The 15,992-nt window shown below is 61.9% G+C and overlaps 3 protein-coding genes across 3 annotated transcripts; 2 read left to right on the top strand and 1 right to left on the bottom strand.

Moving 5' to 3' along the window:
• Positions 1-1,108: 1,108 nt before the first annotated feature.
• On the top strand, positions 1,109-9,093 carry LOC130602025 (solute carrier family 12 member 5-like; the record flags this gene model as incomplete). Its single annotated transcript, XM_057414526.1, has 7 exons — positions 1,109-1,328; positions 1,432-1,586; positions 1,921-2,052; positions 5,432-5,521; positions 5,620-5,690; positions 7,566-7,696; positions 8,848-9,093. Coding segments are annotated over 7 exons (885 nt in total), but the record flags the coding sequence as incomplete, so codon positions are not given.
• Positions 9,094-9,962: 869 nt separating this feature from the next.
• SUV39H1 (SUV39H1 histone lysine methyltransferase) lies at positions 9,963-12,785 on the top strand. The gene is made up of 6 exons (XM_057414516.1): positions 9,963-10,062; positions 10,207-10,358; positions 10,444-11,100; positions 11,197-11,343; positions 12,370-12,499; positions 12,617-12,785. The coding sequence occupies exons 1-6, from the start codon at positions 9,963-9,965 to the stop codon at positions 12,745-12,747; spliced, it is 1,317 nt and encodes a 438-aa protein (XP_057270499.1). The 3' UTR covers positions 12,748-12,785.
• A 73-nt stretch (positions 12,786-12,858) lies between these two features.
• Positions 12,859-15,925, bottom strand: WDR13 (WD repeat domain 13). The gene is made up of 9 exons (XM_057414538.1): positions 15,823-15,925; positions 15,427-15,670; positions 14,635-14,729; positions 14,419-14,546; positions 14,022-14,329; positions 13,626-13,806; positions 13,400-13,541; positions 13,179-13,309; positions 12,859-13,058 (listed from the first exon to the last, which is right to left on the bottom strand). Exons 1-9 carry the CDS (start codon positions 15,861-15,863, stop codon positions 12,874-12,876), a joined length of 1,455 nt encoding a protein of 484 aa, XP_057270521.1. The 5' UTR covers positions 15,864-15,925; the 3' UTR covers positions 12,859-12,873.
• Between the last annotated feature and the right edge of the window lie 67 nt (positions 15,926-15,992).

Below are 15,992 nucleotides of genomic sequence, written 5' to 3'. Positions count from 1 at the left end.
TATTGATGCAGGGTCCTATGGGGCTGGGTCTCTATGGATGTGGGGTCCCTATGGGTTGGATCCCTATGGGAGTGAGTCCCTAATGGGGGTGGATGCATCCCTGTGGGAGTGGAGCCCTATAGATGTGGGTCCCTGTGATGGTGGTTTCCAGGCCCTTTTGGGCTTGGTCTATAGATCTGGGTCTCTGTGGGTCCCTATGGGGTTGAGTCTCTATAGAGCTGGGTCTTCATAGATCTGGGTCCCTCCGGAGTTGGGTCCCTACTGAGTTGGGTCCCTATAGAGCTGGCTCTCTATGGGGGTGGGTCCCTCTGGGGTTGGGTCCCTATGGGGTCAGGTCTCTATAGAGCTGGGTCCCTACTGGGTTGGGTCCTTTGGGGTTGGGTCCCTGTGGGGTCAGGTGTCTATAGATCTGTCTCCCTATGGATTGGGTCCCTATAGATCTGTGTCCCTATGGGATAGGGTCCCTGTAGGTCTGTCTCCCTATAGCATTGGGTCCCTATAGATCTGGTTCCCTATGGGGTCGGGTCTCTATAGATCTGTTTGCCTATGTGATTGTGTCCCTATAGATCTGGTTCCCTATGGGGTCAGCTCCCTATAGATCTGTCTCCCTATGGATTGGGTCCCTATAGATCTGTCTCCCTATGGGATTGGGTCCCTATAGATCTGTCTCCCTCTGGATTGTGTCCCTATAGATCTGTCTCCCTGTGGGGTCAGATCTCTATAGATCTGTCTCCCTGTGGGGTCAGGTCCCTATAGATCTGTCTCCCTATAGCAATAGGTCCCTATAGATCTGGTTCCCTATGGGATTGGGTCCCTATAGATCTGGTTCCCTATGGGATTGGGTCCCTATAGATCTGGTTCCCTATGGGATTGGGTCCCTATAGATCTGGTTCCCTATGGGATTTGGGTCCCTATAAATCTGTCTCCCTATGGGGTCAGCTCCCTATAGATCTGTCTCCCTGTGGCATTGGGTCCCTATAGATCTGGTTCCCTATGGGGTCAGGTCCCTATAGATCTGGTTCCCTATGGGGTCAGCTCCCTATAGATCTGGTTCCCTATGGGGTCAGCTCCCTATAGATCTGTCTCCCTATGGGTCCCCCCCTCTAAGCTGACCCCTTCCCCTCCATGGCAGGCGCTGCGGGAGGAGCTGGCAGGGGCCGGTGCCCGCGGCTTCGTTCAGGTCCTGGTGTCACCGGGCCGGGGGCCGGGGCTGGCGGCGCTGGTGCAGGGCTGTGGGTTGGGGGCCCTGCGCCCCAACGCCGTGCTCATGGGCTGGCCCCACGGCTGGCGCCGGCGCCACGACCCCGCGGCCGCACGGAGATTCGTGGGTAAGGAGGAAGGGGGGGGGGGATAAAGGGTGATGGGGATGGGGGGGGGGGGGGGTCTGTGCCCCCCAACTCCTCAATTTGACCTTTTCTGCCCCATTTCCAGAGCTGCTGCGGGTGGCGGGGTCCGGTGGCCGCGCGCTGCTGGTGGCCAAGGGGCCGCTGGGGACCGGGGCGCAGGGGGGCACCTTGGACGTGTGGTGGGTGGTGGGCGATGGGCGCCTGCTCACCCTCCTGCCCCTCCTGCTGCGGCAGCACCCGGTATGTGGGGCTGGGGGGGTGGTTAGGGGGTGCTGCGGTGTGTGATAGGGGTCTGTGGGGTGGGTGCTGGAGCATAGAGGGTGCTGGGGAGGGCTATGGGGTGCTGTGGTGTGTGATAGGGGGTTTATGGGGTACTGGGGGGCCTGGGGGATTGGTGCTGGGCAGAGCTGTGGGGTGGGTGCTGGAGCATAGAGGTTGCTGGGGAGGGCTATGGGGTGCTGTGAGTCAGGCAGATGTTTCTGGGAGCAATGAGTGCTGTAGGGTAGGTTCTATGGGGTGGGTGCTGTGGGGCGGTCACTGTGGGGTCACCCCACTGAATGTCGTGGGTGCGCAGGCCTGGCGCGGGTGTTGCGTGCGGCTGTTCACGGTGGCGCTCCTGGAGGACAACAGCGTGAGGCTGCGGCGGTTGCTGGAGGCCGTGGCCCGGCGCCGGGGGCTGCCTGCACAGACCCACGTTGTGGAGCTGGTGAGAGCCTGACAACACCACAGCGTCACCCCATCAACGCCCGTGTCATCCCATCAACACCACAGCGTCACCCCATCAACACCCGTGTCACCCCAGAAACACCCATGTCACCCCATCAACACCACAGCATCACCCCATCAACACCCGTGTCACCCCATCAACACCCGTGTCACGCCATCAACACCCGTGTCACGCCATCAACACCACAGCGTCACCCCATCAACACCCGTGTCACCCCATCAACACCACAGCGTCACCCCATCAACACCCGTGTCACCCCCGAAACACCCATGTCACCCCATCAACACCACAGCGTCACCCCATCAACACCCGTGTCACCCCATCAACACCCGTGTCACGCCATCAACACCACAGCGTCACCCCATCAACACCACAGCATCACCCCATCAACACCCGTGTCACCCCATCAACACCCGTGTCACGCCATCAACACCACAGCGTCACCCCATCAACACCACAGCGTCACCCCATCAACACCCGTGTCATCCCATCAACACCACAGCGTCACCCCATCAACACCCGTGTCACCCCATCAACACCCGTGTCATCCCATCAACACCACAGTGTCACCCCATCAACAACCGTGTCACCCCATCAACACCCGTGTCATCCCATCAACACCACAGCGTCACCCCATCAACACCCGTGTCACCCCATCAACACCCGTGTCACGCCATCAACACCACAGTGTCACCCCATCAACACCCATGTCACCCCATCAACACCACAGCGTCACCCCATCAACACCTGTGTCACCCCATCAACACCACAGCATCACCCCATCAACACCCGTGTCACCCCATCAACACCCGTGTCACCCCATCAACACCCGTGTCACGCCATCAACACCACAGCGTCACCCCATCAACACCACAGCGTCACCCCATCAACACCCGTGTCACCCCATCAACACCCGTGTCACCCCATCAACACCCGTGTCACCCCATCAACACCTGTGTCACCCCATCAACACCACAGCGTCACCCCATCAACACCCGTGTCACCCCATCAACACCCGTGTCATCCCATCAACGCCGGTGTCACCCCATCAACACCGGTGTCACCCCATCAACACCACAGCGTCACCCCATCGACACCACAGCAACACCCCATCAACACCCGTGTCACCCCATCAACACCCGTGTCACCCCATCAACACCGGTGTCATCCCATCAACACCGGTGTCACCCCATCAACACCACAGCGTCACCCCATCGACACCACAGCGTCACCCCATCGACACCACAGCATCACCCCATCAACACCAGTGTCACCCCATCAGCACCACAGAGTGACCTCAGCAAAACCGCGGTGTCACACCATCCATACCATGGCGTCACCCCCATCAACACCACAGTGTCACCTCATCAACACTGTGATGTCACCCCAACACCACCTCATTGTCACCCCAACACAGCCTTGGTGTCACCCCATCACCACAGCAGTGTCACTCCATCAATACCATGGCGTCACCCCCATCAACACCACAGTGTCACCTCATCAACACTGTGATGTCACCCCATCGATACCTCGCTGTCACCCCATCACCACCGCAGTGTCACCCCAACAACACCTTGGTGTCACCCCTCACCACCGCAGTGTCACCCCAACACCACCTGTCACCCCCAAAACACCTCACATTCACCCCATGCTATGGCATCACCCCACTACCTTGGTGTCACCCCATGCTATGGCATCACCCCACACCACGGTGTCACCCCATGCTATGGCATCACCCCATTGCCTCAGTGTCACCCCACGCTATAGCATCACCCCACACCACGGTGTCACCCCACGCTATGGCATCACCCCACACCGCGGTGTCACCCCACGCTATGGCATCACCCCACACCACGGTGTTACCCCACGCTATGGCATCACCCCACACCACGGTGTCACCCCATGCTATGGCATCACCCCATTGCCTCAGTGTCACCCCACACTATAGCATCACCCCACACCACGGTGTCACCCCATGCTATGGCATCACCCCACACCACGGTGTCACCCCACGCTATGGCATCACCCCATTGCCTCAGTGTCACCCCACACTATGCTATGGCATCATCACCCCACACCACGGTGTCACCCCACGCTATGGCATCACCCCACACCACGGTGTCACCCCACGCTATGGCATCACCCCATTGCCTCAGTCACCCCACACCACGGTGTCACCCCATGCTATGGCATCACCCCATTGCCTCAGTGTCACCCCACGCTATGGCATCACCCCATTGCATCTCAGTGTCACCCCACGCTATGGCATCACCCCACACCACGGTGTCACCCCATGCTATGGCATCACCCCATTGCCTCAGTGTCACCCCATGCTATGGCATCACCCCATTGCCTCAGTGTCACCCCACGCTATGGCATCACCCCATTGCCTCAGTGTCACCCCACGCTATGGCATCACCCCATTGCCTCAGTGTCACCCCACGCTATAGCATCACCCCACACCACGGTGTCACCCCACGCTATGGCATCACCCCACACCGCGGTGTCACCCCACGCTATGGCATCACCCCACACCACGGTGTCACCCCACGCTATGGCATCACCCCACACCACGGTGTCACCCCATGCTATGGCATCACCCCATTGCCTCAGTGTCACCCCACGCTATGGCATCACCCCACACCGCGGTGTCACCCCACGCTATGGCATCACCCCACACCACGGTGTCACCCCACGCTATGGCATCACCCCACACCACGGTGTCACCCCATGCTATGGCATCACCCCATTGCCTCAGTGTCACCCCACGCTATAGCATCACCCCACACCACGGTGTCACCCCATGCTATGGCATCACCCCACACCACGGTGTCACCCCACGCTATGGCATCACCCCATTGCCTCAGTGTCACCCCACACTATGGCATCACCCCACACCGCGGTGTCACCCCACGCTATGGCATCACCCCACACCACGGTGTCACCCCACGCTATGGCATCACCCCACACCACGGTGTCACCCCACGCTATGGCATCACCCCATTGCCTCAGTGTCACCCCACGCTACGGCATCACCCCACACCACGGTGTCACCCCATGCTATGGCATCACCCCATTGCCTCAGTGTCACCCCACGCTACGGCATCACCCCACACCACGGTGTCACCCCATGCTATGGCATCACCCCATTGCCTCAGTGTCACCCCACGCTATGGCATCACCCCACACCACGGTGTCACCCCATGCTATGGCATCACCCCATTGCCTCAGTGTCACCCCATGCTATGGCATCACCCCATTGCCTCAGTGTCACCCCACGCTATGGCATCACCCCACACCGCGGTGTCCCCCCCTTGCCCTGCTGTCACCCCTCCAACCACGCTCCTCCCCACGGCAGCACGACAGCGACGTCTCTGCCTACACCTACGAGCGGACGCTGATGATGGAGCAGCGCTCCCAGATGCTGCGCCAGATGCGGCAGGCGCAGGTGACCTCACCTGTGACGTCACGTGACGTCACACACCTGTCACGACGCCTGTGGTGACGTCGTCCGTGACGTCACAGCGACGCCTCATCCCGTCACAGGCCCCCAGCACAGCCGGGGAGGAAGAGGAGGAGGAGGAAGAGGGAGGAATCCCTCGGCGAGGACCCAGCCCGTGAGCGGCACTGGGGGGGACTGGGATGAACTGGGGCCATACTGGGATGTACTGGGAGGGTGCTCAGGGCCATACTGGGATGTACTAGGAGGGTGCTCAGGGCCATACTGGGATGTACTGGGAGGGTGCTCAGGGCTGTACTGGGATGTACTGGGAGGGTGCTCAGGGCTGTACTGGGATGTACTGGGAGGGTGCTCAGGGCTATACTGGGATGTACTAGGAGGGTGCTCAGGGCCGTACTGGGATGTACTGGGAGGGTGCTCAGGGCTGTACTGGGATGTACTGGGAGGGTGCTCAGGGCCGTACTGGGATGTACTGGGAGGGTGGTCAGGGCCATATTGGGATGTACTAGGAGGGTGCTCAGGGCCGTACTGGGATGTACTGGGAGGGTGCTCAGGGCTATACTGGGATGTACTAGGAGGGTGCTCAGGGCCGTACTGGGATGTACTGGGAGGGTGCTCAGCGCCATACTGGGATGTACTGGGAGGGTGCTCAGGGCCATACTGGGATGTACTGGGAGGGTGCTCAGGGCCATATTGAGATGTACTGGGAGGGTGCTCAGGGCCATACTGGGATGTACTGGGAGGGTGCTCAGGGCCATATTGAGATGTACTGGGAGGGTGCTCAGGGCCATACTGGGATGTACTGGGAGGGTGCTCAGGGCTATACTGGGATGTACTAGGAGGGTGCTCAGGGCTGTACTGGGATGTACTGGGAGGGTGCTCAGGGCTGTACTGGGATGTACTGGGAGGGTGCTCAGGGCTGTACTGGGATGTACTGGGAGGGTGCTCAGGGCCATACTGGGATGTACTGGGAGGGTGCTCAGGGCTGTACTGGGATGTACTGGGAGGGTGCTCAGGGCCATACTGGGATGTACTGGGAGGGTGCTCAGGGATGTACTGGGATGTACTAGGAGGGTGCTCAGGGCCATACTGGGGTGGTGCTCATGGCCATACTGGGATGTACTGGGAGGGTGCTCAGGGATGTACTGGGAGGGTGCTCAGGGCTGTACTGGGATGTACTGGGAGGGTGCTCAGGGATGTACTGGGATGTACTAGGAGGGTGCTCAGGGCCATACTGGGATGTACTGGGGGTGGTGCTCAGGGCCATATTGGGATGTACTGGGAGGGTGCTCAGGGCCATACTGGGATGTACTGGGATGGTGCTCAGGGCCATACTGGGATGTACTGGGAGGGTGCTCAGGGCCATATTGGGATGTACTGGGGGTGGTGCTCAGGGCCATACTGGGATGTACTGGGAGGGTGCTCAGGGATGTACTGGGATGTACTAGGAGGGTGCTCAGGGCCATACTGGGATGTACTGGGGGTGGTGCTCAGGGCCATACTGGGATGTACTGGGAGGGTGCTCAGGGATGTACTGGGATGTACTAGGAGGGTGCTCAGGGCCATACTGGGGGGGGGTGGTGCTCAGGGCCATACTGGGATGTACTGGGAGGGTGCTCAGGGCCGTACTGGGATGTACTGGGGGTGGTGCTCAGGGCCATACTGGGATGTACTGGGAGGGTGCTCAGGGATGTACTGGGATGTACTAGGAGGGTGCTCAGGGCCATACTGGGGGGGTGCTCAGGGCCATACTGGGATGAACTTGGGGGGTGCTCAGCACCATACTGGGATGTACTGGGAGGGTGCTCAGGGCTGTACTGGGATGCACTGGGAGGGTGCTCAGGGCCATACTGGGGGGGTGCTCAGGGCCATACTGGGTTGCACTTGGGGGTTGTGGGCCATACTGGGACAGCACCATCGCATACTGGTTTGGGGGGGCACAGGGAGGGTCTGGGCCATGGGTGAGGGGGGGGTTCCTGGTGCTGACGGGCTGTACTGGTTCCAACTGGTTGTACTGGTTCCTGCTGGTCAGGGGGAACGTGCGGCGCATGCACGCGGCCGAGCGGCTGAACGAGGTGCTGGGGCGGCACTCGGGGGGGGCCCGCCTGGTGCTGCTGGACCTGCCCCCCCCGCCCCCCCGGGGGCCACGGCCCCTTGATAACTGTATCCTGGAGGAAGGGGGAGGGGAAAGGGGGGTGGGAAATGGGGGAGAAATGGGGGGGGGGACAGTGGGGAAAGCTGGGGGGGAATGGGAAAGTAGGAGAAATGGGGAAGGTGAGGAATGTGGGGATGAAGTGGTCAGATGGGGAGCTGTGGGGTGGAGGGGTCACTGGGGCAGTTGTGGGGCAGCCATGGGGCAGAGGGGGCTCTGGGGTAGCTGTGGGGCAGCCATGGGGCAGAGGCGGCTCTGGGGTAGCTGTGGGGCAGCCATGGGGCAGATGGGTCAGTGGGACAGTTGTGGGGCAGAGGGGTCACTGGGGCAGCTGTGGGGCAGCCATGGGGCATAGGGGTCACTGGGGAAGCTGTGGGGCAGCCATGGGGCAGAGGGGGCTCTGGGGTAGCTGTGGGGCAGCCATGGGGCAGATGGGTCAGTGGGTCAGTTGTGGGGCAGCCATGGGGCATAGGGGTCACTGGGGCAGCTGTGGGGCAGCCATGGGACAGATGGGTCAGTGGGGCAGTTGTGGGGCAGAGGGGTCACTGGGGCAGCTGTGGGACAGAGGGGTCACTGGGGCAGCTGTGGGGCAGCCATGGGGCAGAGGGGGCTCTGGGGTAGCTGTGGGGCAGCCATGGGGCAGATGGGTCAGTGGGTCAGTTGTGGGGCAGCCATGGGGCATAGGGGTCACTGGGGCAGCTGTGGGGCAGCCATGGGACAGATGGGTCAGTGGGGCAGTTGTGGGGCAGAGGGGTCACTGGGGCAGCTGTGGGACAGAGGAGTCACTGGGGCAGCTGTGGGACAGCCATGGGGCAGAGGGGGCTGTGGGGCAGCCATGGGGCAAAGGGGGCTCTGGGGTAGCTGTGGAGCAGCCATGGGGTAGAGGGGTCACTGGGGCATCTGTGGGGCAGTGGGGGCTGTGGGGCCACCATGGGACAGAGTGGGCTGTGGGGCAGCCATGGGGCAGAGGGGTCACTGTGGCAGCCATGGAGCTGTGGGGCAGCCATGGGGCAGAGGGGTCACTGTGGCAGCCATGGAGCTGTGGGGCAGCCATGGGGCAGAGGGGTCACTGTGGCAGCCATGGAGCTGTGGGGCAGCCATGGGGCAGAGGGGTCACTGTGGCAGCCATGGAGCTGTGGGGCAGGTCCTTGACATGGGGCAGACCTCGAGTTCCTGGAGGTGCTGACAGAGGGGCTGGGGCCGGTGCTGCTGGTGCGGGGAGGGGACGGGGACAGCCCTGGGCCCTGAGCGCACCAGTACAGACCAGTGCTCCCAGTTCGCACCCCAGCGCTCCCAGTACGATTCCAGCCTGAGCCGCAGCTCTTCAAGCATGATCCCAGTACGGTCCCTGCACTTCCCAGTATGGACCCAGCGGCTCTCCCACTATGGACCGAGCCAGTGCTCTGCAAGTCAGGTCCTATTACGGACCAGTGCTCCCAGTATGGACTCTTAAGGCTCCCAGTTAAATGCCAGCCTGAGCTAAAGCAGGATCCCAGTATGGACCCCAGTGCTCCCAGTTGAGCGCCACCGCTCCCAGTCCAGATCCAGGCCTTTGCCAGCCCCATTGGATGCTCCACTCCCAGTTCCATCAGCCACTGGTCCCAGCCTCACCGGGACATCGCTCCCATCGGGGAGGGTCCAGACCCATCCGGTACCGGTGAGTGCTCCCGGTCCCAGCCTTCCCCATCATCCCCCGTGGCCCATCCCAACGTTAAACTGGGGTTTAACACCAGGGCTCTATCTCAATGCATTCACAAAGGCGCTGCCGTCCCCAAGCGCTCATTAACGCGCTAATTAACGTGCTAATTAACGCGCTAATTAACGTTTCTCTTCCTGCCCCCCCTTCCCCAGGCCGAGGACAACGAGTGGGACGACTGAGCCCCCCCCCCCCATCCGCTCCAAGCTGGACCCTCCAAGGGGCTCCACCACCCCCTCATCCGCTGCTGCACACGTGCAATAAAGGCCTCACTAATTACTTAACGAGCGGCTTAATGAGCGCTTTAATGAGCTTTAAGCCGCCGCAGCGCGGGGATTGCCGGGCGTTATGCAAATGAGGCAGCGCTTCAGCCAATAGGGGAAAAGCTGAGAGGAAGCGCCAATGGGAGGCGTGGCTCCTCCTCCCCGCGCGCGCTGCCCGACGGGCGGAAGTGAGGAAAAAAAACCCCCCCAAAAAAAAGGAAGAGGTTTTTTTTTTTTTTTTTAAAAAAAAGGGGGGAGGGAAAAGGAAAAGGAAGAGAGGAAAAAAAAAAAAAAAAATCCCTTCGGCAGCGGCGGAAAATGGCGGAAAATTTAAAAGGTTCGCGCGGGGTGGCGGGAACCGGCGGCGGGAACGGCGCGCCGCTTCGCGCGCTTTCTTCCCGCGGCGCGCGCGGCGACCGTTTGGCGGGAGATAAGTGGAGGAGGGGGGGGGGGGGGGAACGGAACCGAACCGGTACCACCGGGGAGGGGGGGGGGGGGGGGGAAATGGGGGTTCCGTTCTTTCCGTTAACGCGGTCCCGTTTCCCCCCCCCCTCTCCCGCAGCCCCATCGTGCTCCGTGTGCTGCAAGTCCTCATGGCCGCAGCTGCAGGACCTGTGCCGCCGGGAGCAGCTGCAGTGCCGGGCGCTCGGCATCAGCCGCCGCAACCTGGGCGACTTCGAGGTGGAGTACCTCTGCGACTACAAACGCGTGCGGGTGAGTGGAACACCCCCCCCTCTTCCTAAACCCTTCCTTTCCCCTCACACCCCATAGGACACCCCCTAATCCCTGCCTCCCATAGAACGAGGAGTTCTACCTGGTGAAGTGGAGGGGATACCCCGAGGCCGCCAACTCGTGGGAGCCCCGCAAGAACCTGCGTTGCCGGGGGCTCTTGAAGCAGCTCCATCAAGACCTGGCCCGTGCTCCCGGGGGTCCGGTGCAGCCCGGTCCTCGGGGGCTGCCCGCCCGCGCTGTTTCCTACCTGATGCAAAAGGCAGAGCAGCGCCGGGCGCTGCGGTGTTGGGAGCAGCTCCTCAACAGCACCCGCAGCCACCGGGGCCGTATCAGGGTGGAGAACGAGGTGGACTTGCACGGGCCCCCCCGGGACTTCGTTTACATCAACGAGTACAAGGTGGGGCCCGGCGTCAACCTGACGCCGGTGGCTGTGGGTTGCGAGTGTCAGGATTGCATGGCGGAGGCGGCGGGCGGTTGTTGCCCCGGTGCTTCCCACAACAAGTTCGCCTACAACGAGGCGGGTCAGGTGCGGATCCGAGCGGGGCTGCCCATCTACGAGTGCAACTCGCGGTGCCGCTGCGGCGCCGACTGCCCCAACCGCGTGGTGCAGAAGGGCATCCGCTACGACCTCTGCATCTTCCGCACCGGCAACGGCCGCGGATGGGGCGTGCGCACCCTCGAGCGCATCCGCAAGAACAGCTTCGTCATGGAGTACGTTGGGGAGGTGAGAGACCCCGGGGGGGGTGGGGGGGGAAATGGGGTGTTTTGGGGGGGGTTTAATGGAGGGAGCAGAGCTGTGACCCCGTTGGTCCTGCCCCAGATCATCACGTCGGAGGAGGCGGAGCGCCGGGGGCAGGTTTACGACCGGCAAGGGGCTACGTATCTCTTCGACCTGGATTACGTGGAGGACGTGTACACGGTGGACGCGGCGCACTACGGCAACATCTCCCACTTCGTCAATCACAGCGTGAGTGCGGGGGCGGCAGGAGGTTGCTTGATAAGGGCGAATTTGGTTAATATGGGCAAATTTGGTTAATATGGGCGAATTTGCTTAATGCAGGCAAATTTGCTTAATGCAGGCAAATTTGCTTAATACGGACAAATTCGGTTAATATGGCCAAATTTGCTTAATATGGCCAAATTTGCTAAATACGGCCAAATTTGCTTAATATGGCCAAATTTGCTTAATGCAGGCAAATTCGCTTATAATGGGCAAATTCGGTTAATGGGCCAAATTTGCTTAATATGGGAAATATTCACTTAATATAGGCAAATTCGGTAAATATGGGCAAATTCGGTTAATGTGGGTAAATTCGGTTAATATGGGCAAATTCGCTTAATATGGGAAAAATTTGCTTAATATGGGCAAATTCGCTCAATATGGGTAAATTCGCTTAATATAGGTAAATTCGGTTAATGTGGGTAAATTTGCTTAATATCGGCAAATTTGCTTAATATCGGAAAAACTCGCTTAACATGGGTGAATTTGCTTAATATGGGCAAATTCGCTTAAATGGGTGAATTCACTTAATATGGGTGAGTTTGCTTAATATGGAAAATATTCGCTTAATATGGGCAAATTTGCTTAATATGGGAAATATTCGCTTAATACGGGCAAATTTGCTTATTATGGGCGAATTTGCTTAATGTGGGCAAATTCGGTTAATATGGGCAAATTTGCTTAATATGGGCAAGTGGGAGGGGCTTTATCTGCCGGGGCGGGGCCTGTTGGCTTATATATGGAACTGGGTGTGGCTTCGTGGGATGGGGGCGTGGCTTACCGGGGCTCCGCCTACTGCAGGGACACGGCATCCTTAACGGAAGGGGCTGATTGGTCAGCAGCATCCCTCCTTGCAGGGGGGAAAACTGGTTTTAGCTGTCAAGGGGTGGGACTTGCTTTAGCACCGCCCACTGTGGGGGGGGCTCTTATCCAATGGCAGCGCAAGGGGGGCGTGGTTTCACTGGTTGTGGGCGGGGCTCCGCCTCCCCGCAGTGCGACCCCAACCTGCAGGTGTACAACGTGTTCATCGAGAACCTGGACGAGCGGCTGCCGCGCATCGCGCTCTTCGCCACCCGCTTCATCCGCGCCGGCGAGGAGCTCACCTTCGACTACAACATGCACGGTACCGGCCCCTTCCTGCCCCCCAAGCCCTGCCCCACGGCTCAGCCCAGCGCTATGGGGCACCAAACACACACCCCCCCCCCCCCCCTTCTCCCCTTCATTGTGCTTTCACCCACAGTGGACCCAGTGGACGCCGAGAGCACCCGCATGGACTCCAACTTCGGGCTGGCAGTCGGGGGCTCGCCCCGTGCCCGGGGCCGTATCGAGTGCAAGTGTGGGGCTGCCGCTTGCCGCAAGTACCTCTTCTGAGCCAGGCAGCGCCGAGGCAAACACGCTTGTTGAACACAGAGGGGGGTCTGTGCCGTGCCATGAAGGGGACACACACACACACACACACACACACACATATGAGTTTTGGGGGGGGGGGAGTTGGTGTCAGGCGTGCTGGCGGCGCCACACGATGACGGTGCCGGTGGCGTCGCTGGAGGCCAAGAGGCTCTCGTCGCAGTTGAAGGCAACGGCCAGCACGGCGCCGCCGTGGCCCTGCAGCGTGTTGACGGTGGCTCGCGCCGTGCGCCCCACGTCGAAGAAGTGAACGCAGGCGTCCTCGCTGCCCGTCACTGGGTTAAAAGGGGTGGGGGGGGGGGTGAATGTTGGGACATGTTCCCCGTCCTCAGTGCCCCCAAACAGGACCCCAACCACCCTCCCGTGGAGCCCTGTGTCCCCCCTCTGCCACGTACCCACACAGGCTCCCTGCCGGAAGGACATGAGGGGACAGAAGCAGCTTCGCAGGGGCTGCTCCCGGTGCTTCGTGGGGAAGCTGCGCCGCAGCCGCAGCCCCGGCGCCCCGGAGCCCTCCTCTTCCACTACCCTGTGGGGATAAAAGGGGGTGAGCTTCTGCCCCTCAGCACCCCCACACACCCCCCCCATGAACCCCCCTTTTGGGGTGTCCCCCCTGTACCTGAACAGCAGCAGACGGTCAGGGCAGGCATTAACCAGCAGCGAAGGGTCAGGGGCCTCACGACTGGCCCAGGCCCGTGCAGAGAGTGATGTGATGGAGCCTCCTGCTTGCACCACCACGCGCGAGGCCTTCGTCAGCCGCCCTGAGGAAGGGGGGGGGTACGAAGTGGGGGTCAGCACCTTGTGCTGCCACAGAGCCACCAGCACCCCCTATGGCTCCCACCTACCAGTGCCAGGGTCACAGAGGAAGGAGGAGACGGAGCCGCGGTCGTCACCGGCCCAAAGGATGCGGCCGGGGGCATCGAAGCAAAGCGCCAGCACCCGCCCGGGCAATCGGCCCGCGCCGCCCCGCGCCGGCTTCCCCGTGGAGATGTTCACCACCCGCACCATGTGCCGGGCGCTGCCCACCTGGGAATGCCGTGGGACACCCCAATGGGATGGGGATGTGACCTCCCCAGCCCCTCAGGGTTGGGTTGCTGGGATGGAGGGAAGGGGTAGGATGGGGATGTGGGGGACCAGGATGAGGTGTGGAGGGTGTCAGTGAGCACGGGGGGGTGGTTTTTGTATCCAGGACATGTGGGATGTGGGGAGGGTCGTGGGGACACGCTGGGGGTGCCACTGACCACAGTGAGGTTGTTGTTGAGCGGCTGGAAGGCGCAGCAGAGCAAGGCAGCACCGTCGGGGTCGGGCACGCGGCGGATGCAGCGCCCGTCAGCGGGAGCCCAGAGCCTCAAGGTCCCATCCAAGGAAGCCGACACCAAGACGTCGTTGGAGAGGGACCAGGCGAAGTCGGCCACGCCGCCGCCGTGGCCCCGCAGCACCTGCAGCACGGCCGGCGGCCCTGGCGCCAAGCGGCACACGGAGATGGTGCCGTCCAGCGAGCAGCACGCCAGCAAGTGCCGGTCGTCGTGGGCGAACTGCACCTTTGGCACTGCCCAACCGCGATGGTCGTCAGTGTTTGGGGTGCCCTACAGCCAACACACCCCAAACCCCCCCTTTTCCCAGTGCCCTCCCGGTTACCGGCGCTGTCCGTGTGCTGGTCGAAGACGTGGTAGACACCGGCGAAGGCGTAGTTCTCACTCAGGGTGGTGTCCCCGGCCATGGCACGGCTCGCTTCTGCCAGGGGGGTGGGCACCACGCCGGGGGGGCTGTGGAGAGATGTGGCTGGGACTCAGCACCCAAATACACCCCCCCCCCGCCATACACATACACACACAAGGAGCCAGAGGTGCTCACCGCTCGTCGGGGGCCCCGCGGGGCACCCCAGGGTGGGAGCCGCGGCTGAGGGAGCGCCGGTGTCCTCGTGCCACGCGTGGGTCGTCCTCAAAGTCCTGGGGGAGAGGAAAGAGTTGTGGGGAGCAACTGAGCCAGAAGGATCCCAACCCAAAGGCGGGGAGGCCTCACCCCCCCCCAACACGTTCTGCAGCCCTGAGCTTCATAGAATCAGACTGGGTTGGGGTGGAAAGGACCTTAAATCTCATCCAGCTCCAACCCCTGCCACTGGCAGCGATCCCTTCCACTGGAGCAGCTTGCTCCAAGCCCCTGTGTCCTTGGACACTGCCACAGATGGGGCAGCCACAGCTTCTCTGGGCACCCTGTGCCAGCGCCTCAGCACCCTCACAGGGAAGAGCTTCCTTAAATCCAATCTAAATCTCCCCTGTCCCAGTCTGACCCCATCACCCCTTGTCCTATCAAGTCCCTGATGCAGGCCCCTCCCCAGCATCCTTGCAGCCCCCTTCAGCCTCTGAGCTCTCCTCGCAGCTTCTCTCCTGCAGCCCCAATGTCCTCAGCCTGGCTCCTATGGGAGCTGCTCCAGGCCCTGCTCATCCTCGTGCCCTCCTCTGGCCTCGCTCCACATCCTGACGCCGCCACCAGCACTGCAGTGCTGCAAGCGAGGTCTCACCAGAGCAGAAGGGGCAGGCGGGGGGGCTCTGTTCTGTGGTTGATGCCACCCCCCATGGGGTTCTGCAGCCCCTCGAAGCGACGCCGGACCCCCCCCCCCATTCCCATCCCCATCCCCATCCGTACCTCCATGCGGTCCAGCGTGGTGCGGCTGGCCCGTAGGGCGCTGCTGCTGTGGGCCCGGCAGCTGCTCTGCTCGGACAGGGCCCCGTAGCGCTGGGCCAGGAGCCGGGTGCGCACCCGCAGGTACCAGCGCCGGGTGCTCCCTTCCAAGGCTCCCCCCTGCGCTTGCTCCCGCAGTAACTGGCTCCGGCGCCGCACGTACTGGGTCCGGAACTGCGGCCAGCGCGGGGTGCGGTAGGCCGCGTACCTGCGGACACCGAGACCCCGCTACCGGCTCCTGTGTCGTTGTGTCCCCCCCCACTCCCCCAACCCCACCGGGGCAACCGGGATCCTCCGTGGCACGGACCCAGGGCCTTGACAGGGCGCAGCCATCAGGGCTTCCCCCCCTCCGGAGCTCACCTCGCATCCACGGCGAGCACTTGCTGCCACACAGCGGCCATGGCGGCGGCGGCGGCCGCCCCGCAGGGGCCCTAAAGGAGGGGAGCGGGGTGAGGCCGAGGCCCGGACCGGGAGGACCGGGGTAGGGGGGGGGGGAGCGGGTCCTGCCGGGCCCGAACGCCGGTACCTTC

The sequence above is a fragment of the Pezoporus wallicus genome, unplaced genomic scaffold, assembly GCF_028554395.1.
Source record: "Pezoporus wallicus isolate ANWC-B61680 ecotype Strahan unplaced genomic scaffold, APGP_CSIRO_Pwel_v1 contig_14850, whole genome shotgun sequence".
In the NCBI taxonomy this organism is placed as follows: Eukaryota; Metazoa; Chordata; class Aves; order Psittaciformes; family Psittacidae; genus Pezoporus; species Pezoporus wallicus.
Note: the sequence above shows the minus strand (reverse complement) of the source record. Positions and strands in the feature narration are given on the sequence as shown.

Excerpts from the sequence above, each read along its gene's own strand:
- SUV39H1 (XM_057414516.1), top strand. The coding sequence starts at position 9,963 with ATGGCGGAAAATTTAAAAGGTTCGCGCGGGGTGGCGGGAACCGGCGGC. Across the intron at positions 10,063-10,206 it reads CCGCGGCGCGCGCGGCGACC|CCCCATCGTGCTCCGTGTGC; the intron begins GTTTGGCGGGAG and ends CCTCTCCCGCAG. Across the intron at positions 11,101-11,196 it reads TCATGGAGTACGTTGGGGAG|ATCATCACGTCGGAGGAGGC; the intron begins GTGAGAGACCCC and ends GTCCTGCCCCAG.
- WDR13 (XM_057414538.1), bottom strand. The coding sequence starts at position 15,863 with ATGGCCGCTGTGTGGCAGCAAGTGCTCGCCGTGGATGCGAG. Across the intron at positions 13,542-13,625 it reads CCTCTGTGACCCTGGCACTG|GGCGGCTGACGAAGGCCTCG; the intron begins GTAGGTGGGAGC and ends CCCCTTCCTCAG. Across the intron at positions 13,059-13,178 it reads CCGGCAGGGAGCCTGTGTGG|TGACGGGCAGCGAGGACGCC; the intron begins GTACGTGGCAGA and ends CTTTTAACCCAG.